This window comes from Balaenoptera musculus, chromosome 14 (assembly GCF_009873245.2).
Source record: "Balaenoptera musculus isolate JJ_BM4_2016_0621 chromosome 14, mBalMus1.pri.v3, whole genome shotgun sequence".
NCBI lineage: Eukaryota > Metazoa > Chordata > Mammalia > Artiodactyla > Balaenopteridae > Balaenoptera > Balaenoptera musculus.
Window position 1 is genome coordinate 21,065,869 of NC_045798.1, and position 20,540 is coordinate 21,086,408.

A 20,540-nucleotide genomic window follows, 5' to 3' on the forward strand; every position below is an offset into this window, starting at 1 on the left:
GCTGGTCCCATCATACTACATCTTGACTTAAGTTCTTAGGAGCCATCTGCATGTGAAATTTCTAAAGTTCTTATAGCTCTTTATCTTGTACGAGTCTTGATATATCTTGAGTGCCTTCCTCTATATGAAATTTCAGAAGGCAGGGGTAGGAGAAGGTGCACACTTGAGGATTAGAAAAAGGGGAAGGAGCCAGAGCTGGGGAGAGTGTTGAGGATCCCCTTTGTACAGACCTGGCACCTGCAGCTGTGTAATAGCATGTGGTTTTCTGTAAGGCCCATGTGTGAGGCACAGGGAGGCTTGACTCGAATTTTCTAAGTGGAAGACAGAGCATGGAATAACAGAAGCAAGATACTGGGGGAGAAGCAAGGAAGGAGGGGAACGAGCAAGTTCTGCTTCTCCTTCTTAGGCTGTTAGGCCCAAGGACAAGTACAGAAAGCGAAGCCAAGGGTATCTAGTTATCATAAAACAGGTCCACACAGGCGAGGCCAGGCTCTGGGGGACAGAATGCTATTAGAGCAGGGCTCTTTGCCTAAAAAGAGGGAACTGGGAGAGGTATCCAGGCAAAGAGCCATAAACACAGCCTGAGCCCTTGTTCCCTTTTTGGGTGCCCCAGGCACAAGGAAAGTGCATTCTATTTGGCAAAGTGCTAAGAACAACTTGGTATCGATTTGCTTTTCGGCTAAAGCCAAGGAGGCCTGTTATTATAGACTTGAGGTTTCCTGAAACTTTTCCACAGTCACTTTTGATTATTGCAAGTTTTCCCATCGTTAGAGATAATGAAACAACCCAAAGTGGCTGAAGGGCTTGTTTTGGGCCAGGAAGTGATGGGAAGAAACTGTGTAACTACGCAGTTCCTCTGTAGGATCCTTGAGGAGGTCTGATCCTCTCCCACCTTCCTTGGAGACCCCAGCTAGACCCCCGCTCTGGGGCTGGCTCCCTGGGCTGTCTCAGCTCAGCGGTGGTGTGTGTGTGTGTGTGGCCCTGGACTACTCTGATTTCATGCTTGCTTTGTCATGTACTCTTCAAAACTTGTGGTATAACGCAAACGATCACGCTGTACATTTGCAGCGTAAATTGTAAAATACACAGAATATACTGCAGTATAATTGTGCTGGTCATGAGAGAAGCAGAGAATTTATCTTAAAATGTTAATTCATAGTGCACTACAAACGATGTGTTCTGAAGATGGGACGCAAGTTGAACGCCATTTTGAGGACTGTTGTCACTGTCTTTTGAGCATGTCAGCAAATCTTTGCGATTGGAGCAAAGTCTGGGCTCACTGGTCATCATGTTCCTCCTTCCCTCCCCCCCATCCTATCCCCACCTCAACTCTGAAGGCTTTGAAGCCCTGATCTGTGTATGTCTCTGAAGACCTAGACCACCTAAAACAGCATCTGGACTTGAATACTTTCTCTGGGCTGTCTTCTCCCCAACTCAAAACAGTCTCCCAGGCATCTTCCAAACTTGAGAAGTCAGAGCTCCTGTCCAAAGAGGCCAGGCATTGAGTCAAGCACACATGACTGGTGTGTTTCTGTTCCGCTGCTGTTGCCTCAGCAAATGACAAGGATGAGCCCAGGGCTCCCCAAGGCCCTCAGCGCTTGCCACTTGATGCAGTTGGCTTTGGCCCATTTCTCAGACCTAACAACTAGGTCTGATGTCAGTTACTTTCCCTAAGACTTGAAGGCAGTTCAGGATGGCAACCTGGGATAAAGCCATAAGGTCTTCTGGGATATTCAGAATTAGACTTGAGCAGAAAAATATCTTTTATTTTTGTTTATGTGAATGACCAGGGTTCTTAACTCTGTATATTAAACCTATATATATATATATATATATATATATATATATATATATATTTTTTTTTTTTTTTTTTTAACACAAGGAACAGTGGGGAGTCCTAGGCCTTGATCTGATCAACCCTCTGGAACGTGCTCAGGCTCCAGACTGGCTGTCTTCTCTGATACAGATGAAGAAGGACATATTTCTATTAACGGGAATTGGACCTCTTTAATTCAGGCTTCCTACCGCATTTGCTAACAGGCCAACTGGCACAGGTGGCATCCAAGGACCTCAGCCCACGAGAGGAATGGAATGTGACATGTTTTGCTGCCACCAGCACTCCCAAGGGTGATGGGACAAATAAGGAATTGATTTTCCTTATAAAAGAGACTGAATAATAGCATGTGTGTGCTTCATGGACACTGACAAGTTGAGGTTAAAAGGATGGCAAGAGAATGGCTGTCTGGCTGAGCCGAGAGGCTTCCAGGGAATTGTTGCCTTAATAACATTAACATTTACTGAGAACTTACTAGGTACCAGGCACTGTGCTCAGCACTGTGTGTGCATCATCTCTCCTAATCCTCACAATCTTTGAGTTAGGGACTGTTGCTACTCCTCTTTTTACGAATAAAGAAGCAGGCTCAGAGAGGTTAAGTAACTTGCCAGAGTCCTCAGCTTTGCCAATGCAGAAACTTCTGTAGCTCAGTCTACTGGAGTTAACAGGTTCTAGCCTGCGTCTTACAAAATGATCTCATATTTCCTAAACACTTACTATGTGTCAGGTGGTGGTAATAAGTTGAATTGGAATGGTTTAGTCAGGACTCTGTCCACTTCGTGAAGAGATGACAACTCAAACTGAATAGGCAGAAAGTGGATTTATTGGCTTGCAAAAAATGTTCAGGGTTAGTTTTGCTTCAGGCACGGCTGGATCCAGCAGACAAAAATGTCTTTGAGATTCTCTTTCTTACTTCCCTGTGTAGGTTCCATTCTCAGATGGGCAATCCTGTGGTGACAAGATGGTTGCCAACAGTGCCAGCCTTGCAACCTTACAGATCTAAATTCAGAGGATTAAAAACAGAAGGAAATGCCTTTCTCTGTTGTTTAAACACCCTTCGCCCACCAACCTCTCAAAATTAGCTGTTTGTATAAGATTGGTTTGGCTTGGATCATATACTCATTCCTTTCCAAATACCCCGGCCAAGGGGCTACAGGGCTCTGGTAGGTCAATCTGGGTTATGTGCTCACCCTGGAGCCACGGGTAGTTAGCGTATGGACAGGAAGTGGAAGAGGGCTGAAAACCCAGAGGGCAATTGATGTACAGTTATCAAAAAAAAGTGGGGATGGATACTGGGGAGACAAAAGCAGCAGTGGGGGGTTCTGGGAACATAAAGAAGGGGCACTTAGCTAATAAAGCAAGGGGCTAACTTATTAATTTATGATGGGAAATATATGCCTGGTTCATGACCCAACTGGACACCCACTTAGGGCACTGCCCTCTTGTCAGTAAGTCCAGCTAGGGGCAGGTTGCTTCAGTAGTATAAAATTAGAACAAATGGAATTACATGTTTCCAAGAAATACTTCCATCAAACTATTTGTGGGCAAACAGGTTCAATTGCAAGGAAGAGAAAGCCTTAAATACCAATTATATAAAGAGGACAGAAGTTTATTTATCCTGTAAAGCAAGCCCAGCGGTAAACAGGTCAGGCTTGGTATGGTGGCTCCATGTTTATCACGCACCCAGGCTCCTTCTCACTTGTAGCTCCATCACCATTCACACATAGCTCCTTCTCCTTCACAGTCCAAGTGATGTGTTCAAGTTCCAGCCATTGAGCCCACATTCTAGCCAGCAGAATGGAAGGAGGAGGAGATGGGCACACACTCTTTCAAGGACAATCCCATAAGTTGCTCATGCCCCATTGGCAAAAATTTAGTCAGCAGGTTATACCTATCTGCAAGGGAGGCTGGGAAATGTGTTTATTCTGGGAAGAACAGATACAAGGAGAGCACAGGTCTTTGTCAGAAGGGTACCCTAACAGACAGCCCCTTCTAGGCTACAGACTGGCCTAACCAATGGTTGAAGACCAGTCACCTGGAACCCAAGCATCTTCCAAAGGCAACCCTAAATATCTAAGACGTAAGCAACTGTTAATCTTTGTTGCCCTCTTTTTATTTATTTATTTATTTTTGGCTGTGTTGGGTCTTTGTTTCTGTGCGAGGGCTTTCTCTAGTTGTGGCAAGCGGGGGCCACTCTTCATCGCGGTGCGCAGGCCTCTCACTATCGTGGCCTCTCTTGTTGCGGAGCACAGGCCCCAGACGCGCAGGCTCAGTAGTTGTGGGTCACGGGCCCAGTTGCTCCGCGGCATGTGGGATCTTTCCCAGACCAGGGCTCGAACCCGTGTTCCCGGCACCGGCAGGCAGATTCTCAACCACTGCGCCACCAGGGAAGCCCTCAACCATTCCCTTTGATGGGCTTTCAAGTCATTTCCATTTTTCTGTGACCACAGGCCATGTTGCAGTAAACCTCTTGTACTGATGTCCTTATATCTCAGTGCTCTTAGTTCTTTGAGATGGGGTCTTTGAAGCAGGACTGTTGGGTTAAAAGGTACATTTAAAATTTGTAATCGATATGGCCAGATTACCTTCTATAAAAGATTGGAACAATCCACATTCCCACCCACAATGTATGAAAGTTTTCATTTACCCTAATTATTGCCAGTACCAAAGGTCATTACTCTTCTGATTGATATGTCATTGCTGTCTGATTGATAGTTGACTAATGGTATCTTGTTGCTTTGATTTACATCTTACTGACCACATGTACACGTGATCTTCTTTCATATGCTTATTGAAAAGCAGAAAACCATAATGGTTTAAAGACTCTGGAGTCATTCCACCTGAGTTTGTGTCCTGGCTCAAGATGTGTGACGACCTATTGTATGACTTGGGCAAGTTACTTCATTCCTCTGAGCCCGTTTCCTTAGCTGAAAAACAGGATATTATCTATTTCATAAGGTAAGTAAGTTGTGAGGATTAAAAGACATAGTACTTGTAAAGTACCTGAAACTCTATCCAGCACATAGCAAGTACTAAATAAATGGTTAGTGACTATTACTGTTGACCTTTTAGATTTCTTACCTATTGGGTGTTCTCTACTGGTGTGATTGTTTTGTAGTGATCAGTTTGTGGGAACTCTTTGTATATTATCCATATTAATCTCAATCTGTCACTTACGTTGGAAATATTTCCCCAGTCTATCATGTGTCTTTTATAGATACAAGATTTGTTTTCCCAAAATTTCTGTTTATGTAGTCAAATATGTCTGTAATTTCCTTTAGAGTTTATAGGTTTCCTGTTTTGCTTATGATCTCCCATCATAAGATTATAAAAAGTCTCCTAAAAATTCTTCCAGTATTTCATTTTAACATTTAAATTTGTAGTCCTTCTGGTATTTTGTGTGTGTGTGTGTGTGTGTATGATGTGAGGTAGGGATTTGATTGTTCTCTATGCACCTTACTGGAGCTCTATTTATGTAGTAGTTACACGTCAGATTTAATTTAGAAACTTCATGAAAAGAGAAATTTGGAAGAAAATATAGTATTTATAGCAGTAAGTAACTGGGTAGTTCTGAATATTAATGAGTTTTGATTTTTTTTCTCTTAATGGACTCTTCCCCTTCATTTTTCACATGAAATATTACAGGAAACTCCAACATACAAAATTGGCTATTACTGTTTGACATGGTGAAAGATAACAAAGTTGAGGAGTAAGATAATGAAGAGCCTTGTAAACAAGGATAAAGTTTTATAATAAAAGTTTAGATTTTATTCTGAAATAATGGGGGGAACGATTAAAAGATTTTAGACAGAGGAGTGACACAATCAGCTCTGCAAAGAATGGACTGAAGTATGACAACAGCGGAGGCAGAAACACCACTAGAAGGGCATCACACAAGTCCTAGCAACAGATACTGTTCCCTTGGACAAGGGTGACGGAAATGGAGATGGTTTTGGGGTATATTTACATGACACACTAAGAGAATTTAATGATTAATAGAGATGTCTGGGGTGAGAAAGAAGAGAGGGAAGTGTCAAGAATAACGCCCATGTTCTGGTTTGAGAAACAGGGTGGAGGATAGTGCCATTTATCAAGACAAGGAAACAGTGGAAGAAGAGCAGATTTTGAGGGGAAAATGGTGGGGTTAGTGTTATCTGTGTGTTAATTAAGTGGGGGAATATCCAGATGACAGGTGGTCATTCAGATCTGGAGCTCAGGATATATGCCTGGGCTTAAGATAGGAATCTGGAAGTTATCAACATACAGTTGGAAACCACAAAGCCATGGAACTGGATGAGATTTTTTAGAGCGTCTATAGGGCAAGAAGGCCTAAGACATAGGAGGGACACTGATTCAGTTGGGGTACTCTGACTGTAAGCAAAAAAAAATCAACTCTGGCTACTGGGCCTCTGCATATAGTTGTACAGGGGATACCTTGTGCAGCCATAAGTAATTTACTGGAAGGATATGAGGAAGCTCACAAAAATTAGAGAATCTTAACATTCAAGAAAATCAGGAACCTGGGCAACTGAGGAAATCTCAGTAACAGGAACTTACATGCCTCTTACGTATTACCTTCTGGTAGCATGGGAGAGGGCTAGCTTCCCGAAGGAAAGGTGGGGTGCTATTCTCAAAAAAGGGGGAAAACTAGAGTAGGCAAATGCAGCTGTCTGCTGTTCTATCCCTTGGCTGCCCAGTACATGCATTCTTTAGGAACAATTTTATAAATGACTCCATTCAACATACTGTAGAAAATGAATTCTTCTTCTCCCCAGGCGAGATAACCTAAAATAATTTCCAGTTATCACACCCAGTGTCAAGTCTAGATTTCTGGGTGATAGTCATTCTTCTCTAGATCTTAACCCTGTCTTGACAATCTACAACTTATGGATTTACTGTTGGATTTACCAACACACCCATATATATTAGTCTGGGGACACTGCCAGCAGAATAGCTCAGTTCCAATGGAGGGGAAGTCTGACTGGGCTAACTTGGATCATGCTCAAACTTCAGCCAGGAAATATGAGAGGCAAAGTACTGAAATGGAGAGAGAGGAGAGGGATAAAAAGGTAAGCTAGGAAATATGGGTAGAGGCTATATAGATCTTATTTCCACAAGTCATGGGGCTGGAGCTGGTAGTTGTCCCTTGGTATGCATGGGGGACTGGCTCTAGGACCCCAGTGGATACCAAAATCTGCGGATGCTGAAGTCCCTTATATAAAATGGCATACTACAGTTGGCCCCCTGTATCTGTGGGTTCCACATCCCCAGATTCAGCTGTGGATTTTGATCCACGTTGGTTGAATCCAGGTGCAGAACCTGTGGTTATGGAGAGCTGACTGTGCTTATCTCTTCCTCCTTCACTATACACTCTCTGTTTTCTTTAGCCAAAGGTTTCTGACTAATGGGAACACCCAAACTTTTATTCCTAAGGTATTTGGGGGTTGAAATTTTCCAAGTCTTTTGAATCTTCCCAGATACCAGTACTCCATAAGTCAGTCTCTTTTCTGATTGCCTTAATTTTCACAAAAGATCTTACCAATGCAGCAAATTCAATCAGCATCATAATTCTGCAACTTGTGGAATCAATCTCCAAGTTCTATTGCAATAATTTACAATTATACACTCCTAACTCAATGGTTTTGGCCTTCCTTATCCACTTCAAATTGTCCTATTGTCAACAGCTAACTGGTTATCCAAATGTTGCCTCAATAGGTACATGATTCCAAATGACAAGGGGGAGCATCTTTGCTAGCTGTTTTGCCATTGCAAATTGCTCATTGTCCTCCTACCCCCACTGCAGCACACACAGAGGAAGTGTTCCTGCTGCCTTTGTCTCAGTGCAGTTATCAATTCCAGATCCCCCATGTTCCTGAGGGTTTGAAGCCTACTATTTAACTGTTAAAGCAACAGAAACCAGTCATTTGGTTGCAAGCAAGAGAAACCCACTTTGGCTGACAAATAAAAAGGGAACACAACGAAGATATATGGTGGTCTGAGAAACAAAGGAAAATCTGGATAGCTAGGCCTTGACAACAGAAACCAGGGCACCTTTGGGGATGTCATCGGATGAACTCTTATATGGTTTCCTTGGGACACTACCATCAGAAGGACTCAGCTCCTATAATTTTGTGTCACCTCTCTCAAGACTCAAAGTCCTGGTGGGAGGGGAATTTAGACTGTACAAGCTTGGATCACACAATCCAACCTCAGTCAGCCAGGGAGCATGATGCAAGAATACTGTCATTTACGGTATTCCCACAGAATGGGAAGGAGTAGCATTCCAAAGGAAAAGTGAAGATAACTAAAAAATGGGGAAATGATTTTGGGGGGGAGACAAAAATGAATGGATGTCTGCTATGACAATATTTAAATGACGAGAAGAACTAAACCTACAATGGAGCAACAGCCAGGAAGGTAGGAAGAAAATGACACTTGAAGAGTATGCCAAGATGCTGGTGGCAGTTGTTTGTGCTGCTGAAAGTTCAGATATGATGTTTATGTAATGGACTTAACAATAAAAGGCCATTATTGACCTTGACTGCAGCGAGATCAGAATACTCAAAGATTTCGAAGAAAATGAGACTTTTTCCTTCTCTCTGCCTAGTGTGAACCTGCAGTAGAGGTCTTAAAGAGATTAATGTTGGTTGAGAACTGGAATAATCTTTCATGAACACTGAAACTATAAAGTTCATAAGCTAAATACGCTCAGACATTAAAAAGTAAGGAAAAATTACTGAGCTCTGAAAGATGCAACAGTCTATCAGTTTGAGTAATGGATGAATATATTTATCTAAATATTCACAAATATAAAGGCAGGTCTTTAAAATTATTTAACAAAACAGGCTCAGTGTTGAGTAACTTGCCAAGGTCAAACAGTAAGCACTAAATTTAATTTTAAAAACTCTTTATTTTAAAAAAAAGTTTAAAGTTTAAAATAAAGTTTAATGTGAGTAGTGTAAAATATTCAAATACAGAAATGTATAAAGTTGAAAGTCTCATGTAATCTACACTGTTCAAAGAAACCCATTAATAGATTTTTCTATGCATTATGAACATAAACACATAAATTTTTAAATGAGTTCATAGTACACATTTTTCTAGCAATGGTTTGTTTCATTTAATAATCATGGCCATTTTTCCATGCCCATACACAATAAATGTATTTTATTCATTTTAACAGACATGTAGATTTTCTTATATGGCTGAACCATGTATTATGTAACCAATTCTTTGCTGATAAATATTTAGGGTTTTTTTGGTATATTTTTCTACCATGTAATTAATTTTTATGCTTCTGTAATAACCTAAACATTGTCAGTTCCTGTTCCATTTTATATTCTGGATTGGAAAATAATTTCAGTGTGGCCTTGACCTCTAGTTTAGTATTTGGATCTGTCAAGTTTTGCTATTGGTAGATAGTAATATTAGGACTCAATTTCAAGTAATAGAAACCCAACTCAGAGTAACTTAAGCAAAGAAGGGTATTTATTGGTTCACATAACTGAAAAGTCCAGGGGATATACTAGCTTCAGGCACGGTTGGATCCAGGGGCACAAACATTGTCATCAGGACTCAAGTCTCTCCAACATTTGGCTCTGCTTTCCTCTGTACTGGCTTCATTCTTTGACTGGCTCATTTGATATGGTGGGCCCTGTTGGTCTGAGCTTTTCATCCTACAGAGCTAAGCAACCTCAGTAGAGCTTCTGAGCTTCTCCTCCACAGTTCACTAAACTCTTAGGGTTGGGTATCACTGGACCAGCTTGAATCACATGACCATTCCTGAACGAATCACTATGGTCAAGGAGATGGACTGTGCTGATTGATTAGGTCTGAATTAAATGTCCACCCATGAAACCTAAGATTAGGTCAGATTGAACCACATGGACTGAAAAGAAGGAGACGAGGTTCCAAGAAACATCAGGGAGTTGTTGCAAAGGGATGGAATTGATGCTGGTCAATCAAAAACAACTGATGTCAGTGGTAAGACCAGATATTGAAAAAGTTTAATCTCTGCTCATAAAGTTGAATGGTAACAGCTGGCATTGTTCCTTCCTTGACAATAAATGTATTCTGGAAAAAATCATGAGGAGTAAGTTTGTCTTCTACTCAGGAGGCTTGTAATCCATTTGAATGGAATAATCATGTCCAATAGCATACTCTGGATGATACAACAGAGTTTCAATGTAAGTAAACTCAGTGGTCGTGAGTTTGAGAGCCCAACTGTCTTGCTGACATGAAGCAGGACAACCAGCCTCCCACTGGCAAATAGTTCTGTGATGCTCATCAAGTCAGTGGTAAATTTTAAGCTCAGTGGAAAAGTTTTCTTATGTTCCTTTAAGTCTTTTGCCAGGTCGAACTGGTACATTTCTGTTGAGTACTGGCAAATCAGATTCATCTCTGTATTACCGTAGAACAGAGGAATGGACAGTGACTTCAATCTGCTCTGCTCCTTCAGATCTGGTAGAAAGGGTCCCAAGTGCTGAAAATGAGCTAATATATATAGGCATAGAGGCTTACTCTGCAGTTAAAAAAAAAAAAAGCTGCTGGTCAAGGAGTATACAGCACGGTCCTTCCTGTTGTGAACATTAAGTCCTGGTGGGTGAGGTGCAGGCTGCTTCTGTTCAAAACCCCTTGGTGGAACTGGGTATAAGATAGACCAAGATCAGCTATAGTCTTCTCAAGGACAGCCAGTCTGATTGCAGCAATATGTCAAAAAAGCAGGCAAGGGCTGTGTCAGGTAAATAGGCAAGTAAGTAAGGTACTTTCAGCAGGGCCAGCCATATCAATAGCCAGGCTATGATCTAGAAGAACAGGCAGTTTAATATCGAAACTCTGTACATTAGTTTTAACCCTGAGTACTCCAGGGTTAATCCACAGCGTTTATTCTGGATAAAATTTTCTGATCTTAAAGGGCCAGTCAGGTACAGCAACTTTCATTTTCCTGCTCATCTGCCCAAGAACTTTCAGCTCAGGAGAAGGCTATCTCCTTAATCCAGACTTGAGGTTCTGTTTAGGAGTCTATGCTACATCTGGGAGTGATAGGGTTGGGAGAGCCAGGTTCATCAAGGTTGGCCCTACTTTCTTTGGTAATCAAGTCTCCATCTTCTGTAACTCAGCCCATCTCTGAGAATCATCTTATCAACAAGTCAAGGCCTCAGATTGGTTGAATGGTACTGCTGAAAGATGAGATCTGAGGCATGGAGATAGTAAGATACTAGGTTTGAGTTTTATGCTTTTTCCACCATCAATTCTTATACACAGTGTACATCAGACTCTTGAACAGATGATCATCTTTACCTTTAGTCCCTCATTTTGACAGGATTAAAGGGAATGACTGCCAGTGTAGATCAATGTCTTTTTCGGTCAAGTACAGGAGAAAAAGAAAATCGAGCTGACATTTTGAAGGCAATAGAAAAACTAAGCTTGTAGATAATTTCTTCTTTACAAATAACAGTTGTACATACAAGCAGGCCAGTCATCAGATTTTATTTGTTGAGGGTGAGCAGTATAGAGTAACCAGACTTAGGCCTTGTTTGATGATTTGTAGACTGACTCATATAATCACAATTAGTCTAGAGGATAAGAGACAAAAGATATAAAGAAACATTTCCAACATTTAACCAGTGCATTCGTTAAAAGTAGCTGAGGACAGCGGGCCCTTAAGTTGACTCTGAAGAAATGAGACTTTTCTCACGGCACAAATCAAAGTCTACTTGTTCTACATGATCTGGTCTGGGAGGAGTTCATGAATCAAATCCCTCCTGAACAGGTAAGTTGTCTTAATGCCTGAGAGTATTTCATGACAAGGAATGAAGTCAGCCACTCTGATTCAGTGTAAAACAATAGTAGAGACAGATGAAATTCCATGAAAACATCCACAAGGACAGGGGACTGTGGTCTTGTGACATTAGGAAGAAGCAGCAGGAAGCTCTTGAGTCTACTGATAAAATCTTTAGCTGCAGGCTTTGTAGATTTCCAGTCAGTCTACATTTCCAGCAAAAAGGTAGATGATATGCAATTTGAGATGCCCACCAAGTAAGCTATCATGGCCTGGTCAAAAGGCCTACCTCCAAACATCATTAACATCAACAGCTGATGGTACCAGACATCAAAACACCCATCTTAAAATCTCTCTTGGCTGGAAGAAAATTTTCGAAATGGTCACATTTTAAATCACACAGACGAGAAAGGATGTTCAGAGACTGTCTCTTGTGGATCAGGTATTACATGCAGTTAGAGCTGAGTATTCATAATTTTGGAGACTAGGCAGATGTGCCAGTGACTGAGGAATTGTTTTAGCGATTTTTCAAAGGTTATTAGCTCATTTATCCTGGAAACAGCAGTTAAACTGAATAAAAACCAAGAAGTAGTGTAACTGCCACTGGTTGAGTGATAGTGACATAGTCTGAGAATATGAATAATAACCAGGTACCCTTTTAGATAATGTTGCCAGTCTTTGAATTCTGCTTTCAGTTTATAGTTATCCCTTGCACACAAAGTAGAGTACCATGGCTGAGAATGGGTGGTCCAATGTACAGTTGCTCTAATATGGCCTCAATGAGACATCAACTTCAGCATCAGCTTCAATACCTGGCAATTCATGTATCCAAGGAGGATCAAGACTTCAAGGTCATGTATTTCAAGTACCACTAGAGCATATGGTGTTTGTGAAAGAAGCTGGGTAAGGGGGTTTGTCAGTGTAGAGTATGTATGAATTGCTCTCTGGCTATATCAAATCCAGGAATCACTGGAAGTCCATCTGTAGGTAGAGGGCTATTACTCTAGGTCCATTTGATACCACTTTCGGCCCATATGACTACTCTGGGGGGCAAAGATATGCCCATCTTCTTGTACTTTTCTGAGTTTGCCCACAGTAAGTATTCCTAAGAACATTCGGCATCAACTGAACATGGATGGTGTTGGGTAGAGGTACAGAACAGAATGCCATTCAGGTCGAACATACTGTTGTCTAGGGCAGTGGTTTTCAAACTGTGTTCTGAAGAGTTCTAGTTGTTGTAAAGAAGTCTCCTTAGGTGTCACCATGGTGGTAAAGTAAGATGCTTGTAGCAGGTTTCAGGCCCCCCACTTCTGCTTCCTCCAGAGCAGCTTCACTTTTACTCTGGGCTTCCATAAAGTTTTCATTCAAAGGGCTTCATGGCCACAAAGACTTTGGAAAATCAATGATCTAAGAATAAGTTGTTCACAAAATGCTGAAATACAAAAAATAGGTCACAGAAACCAGAAACTGTGTGAGCAAAGCCTGTGGTAAGCCAAGGTGTTTTCCTATTTATTCTTTCCCTAATGTGGGCCACATTACAAAATGATGAAGTTAACATTCAAGTCTGCTACAAATTCAGATTGCCTGAAATTGGGCTTGTAAGTGACTATCAGAGAACAAGGCTATTGGTTTTAAGTGACAATAGTGCTGGGGTTTTTGCAGTCAGCATACAGCTGCAAAATGCATTCATTTCTTTGTTAATATTATTTCAAAAATTCCCTGGCTGGATGACTTCTTTTCAAGTATTAATAAGATCTCAGTGGGCCACAACTCAAATCCTAAGAAAATATCTCCTTCTCACCCCTCCTCCCCCTCTTCTCTATTCTCCTCCTCCCTTCCCTTCCCAGTCTCCTCACCCACCTGAGATGCAATTCCCTTAAACTAGATTTACAGCACAATTCTACGGACAGAAAAGTATATTGCTAAATGTCATGGAATTCATCTAATTTTGTGGCAGAATTAACTCCCCCCATCCCCATCCCATGTATCCCCACAAATCTTCTAGAGGTTTCTTTGACAGAAAACAAAGGTAACTGTCAAGATGTGGGGCTCTCAGATGAGGAAGACATACTAATTCAAGTAGTTATTGACAAGGTAAACAAAGGGGGGGTTTCAAAGATGCTGTTTATTCCTGGGTCTCCAGGGTAATCTGTTGGCAACCAGGAAGCACTGGCTATACTGCTTTAGAGCAGTTTTCCCATTCCATTAAAAGGAATGCTGCAAAAATAACTTTCTGTGCTTGATTAAACTTAGGACACACTGGACCAAACAGCTAAATGAGGCTCTTTACCGCAAGCCTTCTGAGATCCTTTAATACACTACACTGCATTATGAATCAGGGAAGGGGACACATTTACAGTATTTTACCACCTTACTGGACTACAGAAGCTCTATGATATATATTATATGTGTATATCAAATATATACACACACACACACATATATATGAACAGTACTGTTCTAAAAAAATTGATGGCTCATTCTATGTAAATATTAGTTTGGGGATAGAGGACCACAGGTAGATCTTGGTGTCCAGGAATATTAGTAAGAATTAAAAGAAAAAAAAAAAAAAGACATGATATGAACAGGGATCTCCAATCAACTAGGCCATCTTTGGGAAGACCATGAAGATACATGAAAGATCTAAAAGCAGCTTTGTGTTTCATAATGGGTAATCTTGCTGTCAAATGAACATTTGTTTTGTTGACTGGACAGTCTACTCCTAAATGTCAGAGATGCTGTAATGGAATTCTGGTCTAGGTACAGCTATCACAAGATTACATGTATGACATCCTGACTGATCGAGGGCACCAGATCAGGAAGTTGGAAACTTTTCTGGGGTTCCCACTCTCCAGTTATTTTAACACTGGGTAAAATAGAGGCTAAGTTAATTCCAAGGAGAGAACTGGACTAGGAGTCAGAAGGCCTGGCCTCTACCACTTTGTAGCTGTGTCACCTCGGATAACCTTTTAAATTTCCATTTCCTCATTTGCAAAAAGGGATTATAATTTGTGTTATTTGATAATTGAGATTAATGCATGTAAAAGTGCTTTGAAACTGTAAAGTGCTATATAAACATAAGGGATTACCATATAGGTTCTACCTGGATGTATCAAGAGGCCTTTTCTGGAATCTGATTGGAGCTTTGTGAGATGCTGTTAGGTAAAGGGATTCCTTGGTAGAATTTCTTACATTTGTGTGAAAAGTTCTGGTTCCTGAGTAATCCCAAAGAAGATGCTGAGAGTTCACTGTGCCTTTGTTTTAATCCCAATGGGTCAGAATATCTGCTTGCTCATTCAGTAGGTTACTACAGATTTGACATGGAAAAAGAATGGGGTCCAGATTAGATACTTCCTGAATTTCAATCATTTAAGATAGTGGGGCATGGTCCAATGTGGTTCTCAAAAAGATGTTGCCATTCTTCAGACAGTGCTGATAACTAAAAATCCCCTGGTCCAAATTTATTACGTGTCTCTGAAGGCTTTAACTGAAGAAACGAAATGCACACTCATGGAACAAACAGCCTTTGTTGTGATAAAATAGCTTCAGCTATTTGGCTTGAGGAGTTTGACTTCACTACAAAAGGCTGTGTTGAATCTCGGTAGAACAGTACAGGAGTGGAGGTGAAGGCCACATCATGATGATTCGCTGGATGCCTCCTGGGTCACAGTGGTCCACTGGAATGATGTCTTCTTCAGTAGTAAGGTGGTAGAATCACCATGGGCAAAAATCCAGGTACCAGATCTGTAGGCTGATGGAATAGCACAAAGGTGGTCAGACGGTCCAGGTGAACACTTGGCAACCAGGAGGCACAGGACTGGAGGGGAGAGGGACAAAACATATAAGATAACAAATGCTTGGAATTACAAACAAAGGACTCTAACACTGGGGTGGGGCTGCTGCCAGCACATGAGCTGCTTGACGGATACTAATTCTTGACAAGCATGGTTTAGAAGCTGACAGATAATAAATGGGGGAAAAAAGCCTTATGACTAAGGATCAGTGATGATAAGAACAGAAAGAGTTCTCTGGTAAAGACTGTTTCCTGACTCTTGAGGACAAACTGTCTTAGGGAAGCAGCAAATAGGAACTGCCCCAAGTCTCATACTTTGGGGGAGTAATTTGATTATATTCAGGTTGCTGGGCAGTGGTTGGTGGAGAAAGAAGTGGCTCCAAAGGTGGTATGAGAACTGGATTTAATTTTATATACCAACACCAAAGCAAAGCAAAGGAGATACTGTTGTTCTTCCTTTTCCAATGCCTTTCACAAATTGTCTTATGGTCTTGTACTTGTAAAAGCTATCCTTAATTACATTTTCATAAGATTCCATCTTGAGTGCGAGAGAATAAGGTACGCAGGGAATAAGGCCTTGGCCCTTGCAACCCTCTGTAATACCCTATGCAGCAGAGCAGTTTCTCCTTATACTTGAGGGCTCCCTAAATCTTTTTAAAGTTAGAATTAAAAAATAATAAAGCATGAAATAAAGGAAGAGACATGGCCCAAAACTAGTGACTTTTTCCCTAATCAGGAGTAATTAGGTTATCACACAGCAACTAAGCAAACATTTATTGAGTGCTTATCCTGAGATCGCCTGTTCTCTAAATTCCTTCTTTCTACTAATGCTTCATATGTGGTAATATGTCTGGGCAAAGATTCCCAAGACAAAGCCCTTGCTTTCATGGGGCTTGCTATCTGGAAAGAGCTAATGCATGCAAAGGACTTTACAAGCTATTTGTATACAAAGATAGATAAAAGATATATAACAACACATTATAAAACTTAAAAAAGATAATTTCTGGCTAAAGTTAGGAAATTCTTGAAGGAAAGAGCATCTGAGTTGGGTATTGAGTAAATGGCAGTTTTGATAGGTGAAGAAGCAGAGGAAGGCATTCCAGGGTAGAGAAGAGAGCACAAACAAAAGTGCAGAGATGGTAAAGAATAAGGCATTTTGGAAAATGGCAAGTACCGTAGTTCACTGTGGGTGGAGCATCGCCAGAGTTTGCACTGAGAGTGTGGCGAAAATTCAGGTCTCCGAATTCCCAGTAATAGCGCTGGTGGCAGTGTTTGCTCAGTCATTGTCTCTTTTCTCAAAGCGAGGAAAACAGTCCCCAAATTCAAAAACAAAAAAAAATCCAGCTCCCAAGTTCCTGTCACATCTTGATAATCTCTTCCAGGTCCCAGATCCAGTTCTTGAAAATCTGGAAATCTGGAGTCCACGCCGTGACTACACTGAAGGACATCTGGAGAGCAGAACGCTGTAGTGAAACACTTTCAACCTCCTATCCCGGACAGCTCATGTTTTGTCACAGAATTTCAAGCTTTGAGTTCCAGTTGTTTTTTTCCTCCTTTCTCCTGAGGAAAGCATCTTATCACCACAGTCTTAACATTCTTTTGAGGTACATCCAGATTTAATTACAAAAGAGCTAAAAGACCAACACATCTTTCTCCAAAACAGTCACTTCTCTGGAATTGAGATCCTTTGTCTCTGCCCTCTAGGTAAAGGGAATAGTCAATTGATTTTTCCCAGATGTTTGTATGAAATAGCAGAACCGGCTAACCCCTAACAAACAAAACACTTAAGTGGGTTTGTGTTTGCTTGCTTAGAACTGTACCACTGGTAAGCACCACTCCACAAATTGAAAATGTTTGAAATCCAAGTGTTCAAACATTTCTATAGTGTTTGCTGGATAATGGCCTGGAATTTGATAAAAGCAGCTGACAATTAACAAAGAAGCAAAAACTGGCATTTTGGCCATTTTAGTAACACACTTGCAAGCAAAGAGAATACAAAGTAGGCCGGTGGTGGGGGGGGGGTGGAAAGTTAAGGTTTGAAACACTTGCAGTCTACTGATTTTGAGGTTCAGTAGACGTTCTAACAAAACTTTTCAGAGAATGTTAACCTTCAATTAATAAAGACAAACCCCCAAACATCTTCAGGAATTCCATGCCTGGTTCAGTTTGTTCCAGTCAGCCAGCTTGCTAAAAATTCACCTGCACCATTAATTAGCTGGACTTGGCAGCACCATTTAAAAATAAGCCTGCTCACTACCAATCACACAAACTAAGAATATAAAATAGAAGCAAGTAACGGATGGCAGCCATGGTCATGGAAAATGGTCAATGAAACAGAAAAGTAGTCAGGCACCAGAAAATAAAAAGTTGTTGGGCCGAAGATTAAACAGGCTTCTTGATACTAGAGAACACATCCACTCCTACTTTTAGCTGCTTTATATTGGGTGCCACTGTACCATATGCATCAGCCACCTTTCAGGCAACCCATGGTGAAAAGACTCAGAATAGAAGCCAAGCAGTGGAGTGTTGTTACCCCGAATACCCACTATGCATAGAACAGCTCACATATCCCAGGGATTCAACAGGGGCTTCAAATTGGTTGTGACGGGTCCCAAATGACATCTAGGCCTCAGTTTCCTCCTTGTGGCAAAGGAATTGTGGTTCTTAACTCTTCTGGGTCACAGCCCCCTCTGAAAACTTGCTAGCGATGGATCCTCATTCCCCTAAAATGCATATTCCCACTAATTTTTGCACACAATTTCAGGGAATTTGGGAATATCCAACTCCAATCCAAGGTTCCCAGGTTCAAAATCCAAGGATTGGACAATTGATAAGTTTTCTTACAACAAAAAAAAAAAAAAAAAAACCCAAGCATTACGAACAATAATCATCCCTTACATTCACCGACGCTTTATAGTTTACAAAGCGCTTTCAATCCCACAAACGTTGATAGAGGAGGAAACTGAGGCGCAGACAAATTACCAAGTGACTTGCCTAAGGTCACTCGGCCAACTGGTGGCTAGGCCCGGAAGCAAACCCAGCTCTTCCGACTCCGGAGCTTGTCTCTCCACCCCGGAGCTGCCGCCAGAGATCCCGCCCCTCACTAGGGCGGCATAAGAAGAAAAAGACAAAGTAGGAAGCCCACCACCAACCATCCCCCAGCCCCCTCCTGCCCGCCCAACTGGGTCCTTGCAGGCCCCGAAGGGTGGCGCCAGGCCTCCAGGCCGGCCCCGGCCACCCCAGCTTCCCCGGCCGCGCCAAATCCCGCCGCCTCCCCGGGAGCGGGGCGGAGCAGCTGCCCGCCGCCGCCGACCACCCGGACGACTCCTCGTCGAATCGCAAACGCATAGGCCGCCGCCCGAGTTCTGCGTACGAGAAGAAAGACGCGGCGCGAGCGCCAACGGCCACCGGGCGCGCGCCGCGGCGGCCGGGCCTGCGCCCCAAGAGCTGGATGCCAGAGCAGGAGAAAGAGCCGCCAACCGATCGCTCGATCGACCGCGCGCCCGCTCCTTCGCCCTACCAGACCGGGGAGGGGGGGAGGGCGCGCCAGGGCTTCTTCGAGTTAGGGGCCTGACTCCCCGGCGACGAGACAAGATGGCTCCTCCGGTCCGTGCCGCTGCTGCCGTCCCGGCTGCGTCGCTCGGCCCGCCCCCGGTACTGTTTCTTTAAATGGCGGAGAGGGTCAAGAAAGCAGGAAGAGAGGCGCGCGCGCTCACGTGACAGGGGAGTGCCCGGCTAACAAAATCCGGTCACGTGGAGACACGCTACCCACCAATCAGGAGGCTTCGCATCAGGGCGGGGGCGGGAGGAGGGGCGGCTCTGTGATTGGCCGAGTGCGCCGCGGAGGCCTCGGGGGCTTGGGGCGTCGGGGAGTGCGCGAGGCGGCCTGGCTTGTGTGCACTGGCGGAGACAAAGCGGTGGCTGAGGTGGCAGTGGCGGCAGCGGCAGTGGCGGCGGAGGAGCCCTAAACGCCGAAGTTTGTGGTGCTGAGTCCGGTCACCATCTCATCCAGCGCGGCGCGCGGGCGGCTGGTCTCGCGGCGGCGGCGGCAGCGGCGGAGGCGGAGGCGGCGGCAGCACATGGTTCCAAGAGCGCGCTGCGGTCGTTGGGTTCCAATTCCGTGGGGAGGGACAAAGGCAGCTGTGAGCGCCGGGCAACGCCCGGTCGGGTGGTGCGCTCGCCACTGTCCTCGATCCGGGCCTTGAAAGCTGGGACTAACTCCTCTTCGTGAGGAGGAGACCACGGGACCGAGGCCCAGTCAGGGCCTGAGAGGCTGAGGCCGGTGTCTGAGGGAAGTGGGGGAGGGGCGCGGCCCGCCTGAGTTAATTTGGGCGGGTCATTTCTGTGGCTACTTAGTGGGTCATTGTGAGGTAATTTGACCCACTACCCTGACGAAATTGGGGCACACAGCAAGCTAGGTTTGGTCCGGGCTTTGAAAACAGAAATCGGTCTTCAGCGCTTAGGAGATCTTTCAGTTGGGAGGTGGTGAAGCCGGAACTAACGCCATATGCACTTCATCAACATCGTGGTCACCAGCCTGGGGCTAATTTAAGGATCCTGGGATCATTGATGGCGAAGAGATGGGTGGTTGTCCAGTTTTATGACTGAAGTTGCTAAATTTCCGGATTGGTAAGTTTCCGGATTGGTAAATTTCCTCACAGGAAATTTAGAGGAATAACAACAAAAAAGGCTGGAAGATCATGAAGATGGAGCAGTAATTAAATCGCCAACTCCAGTATCATCTCCTCTAGGACCAACCACATTCCACTCCGTGAACTGTCGCAAATTAACGCTGAAGCTCCTTAAGACTACACGTTTATGACGTAGTTCCTTCCAAAATATTACATCATAGTCATTGAGAAGATTAAAAAAAATGAAAGGAGAAATTGAGTTTTGTTTTAGACATCTTTTTGAATATATCTTGGTTAGATACTAGATAACTTTGTTTAACTAAGGAGCACAGATTTACGAAACCTTTACTGGAAGGAATCCTGAAAAATCTGTTCCATTGTAAGCTTATAGTTCCCAGTTAGTGGGTAAAGAACTGGAGACCTCACTGCACTCATGGCTTTCACAAATTACAGCAGTCTGAATCGAGCTCAGCTAACCTTTGACTATCTACACACAAATTC

At 43.0% G+C, this 20,540-nt stretch overlaps 1 protein-coding gene and 1 long non-coding RNA gene across 13 annotated transcripts in view; one reads left to right on the forward strand and one right to left on the reverse strand.

Annotated features, from left to right (window-relative positions):
- Nucleotides 1–9,300: 9,300 nt before the first annotated feature.
- On the reverse strand, nucleotides 9,301–19,172 carry LOC118906769. 2 transcript variants are annotated; one of them, XR_005022591.1, is made up of 3 exons: nucleotides 16,583–19,165; nucleotides 14,719–15,432; nucleotides 9,301–13,047 (listed from the first exon to the last, which is right to left on the reverse strand). It is a non-coding gene; the product is annotated as an uncharacterized LOC118906769 (long non-coding RNA). The 2 variants fall into 2 exon arrangements; XR_005022590.1 differs by having other exon boundaries at nucleotides 9,301–15,432; nucleotides 16,583–19,172.
- Nucleotides 19,173–19,255: 83 nt separating this feature from the next.
- MORC2 (MORC family CW-type zinc finger 2) overlaps nucleotides 19,256–20,540 on the forward strand; it is a 64,110-nt gene continuing 62,825 nt past the window's right edge. For all 11 annotated transcript variants that reach the window (XR_005022588.1, XR_005022589.1, XM_036874344.1 and 8 more), the window contains exon 1: nucleotides 19,256–20,540. Coding sequence is in view for 9 of the 11 variants with exons in the window: in XM_036874344.1 (XP_036730239.1) it covers nucleotides 20,473–20,540 (68 nt within the window). In the remaining 2 variants the exon portion in view is untranslated.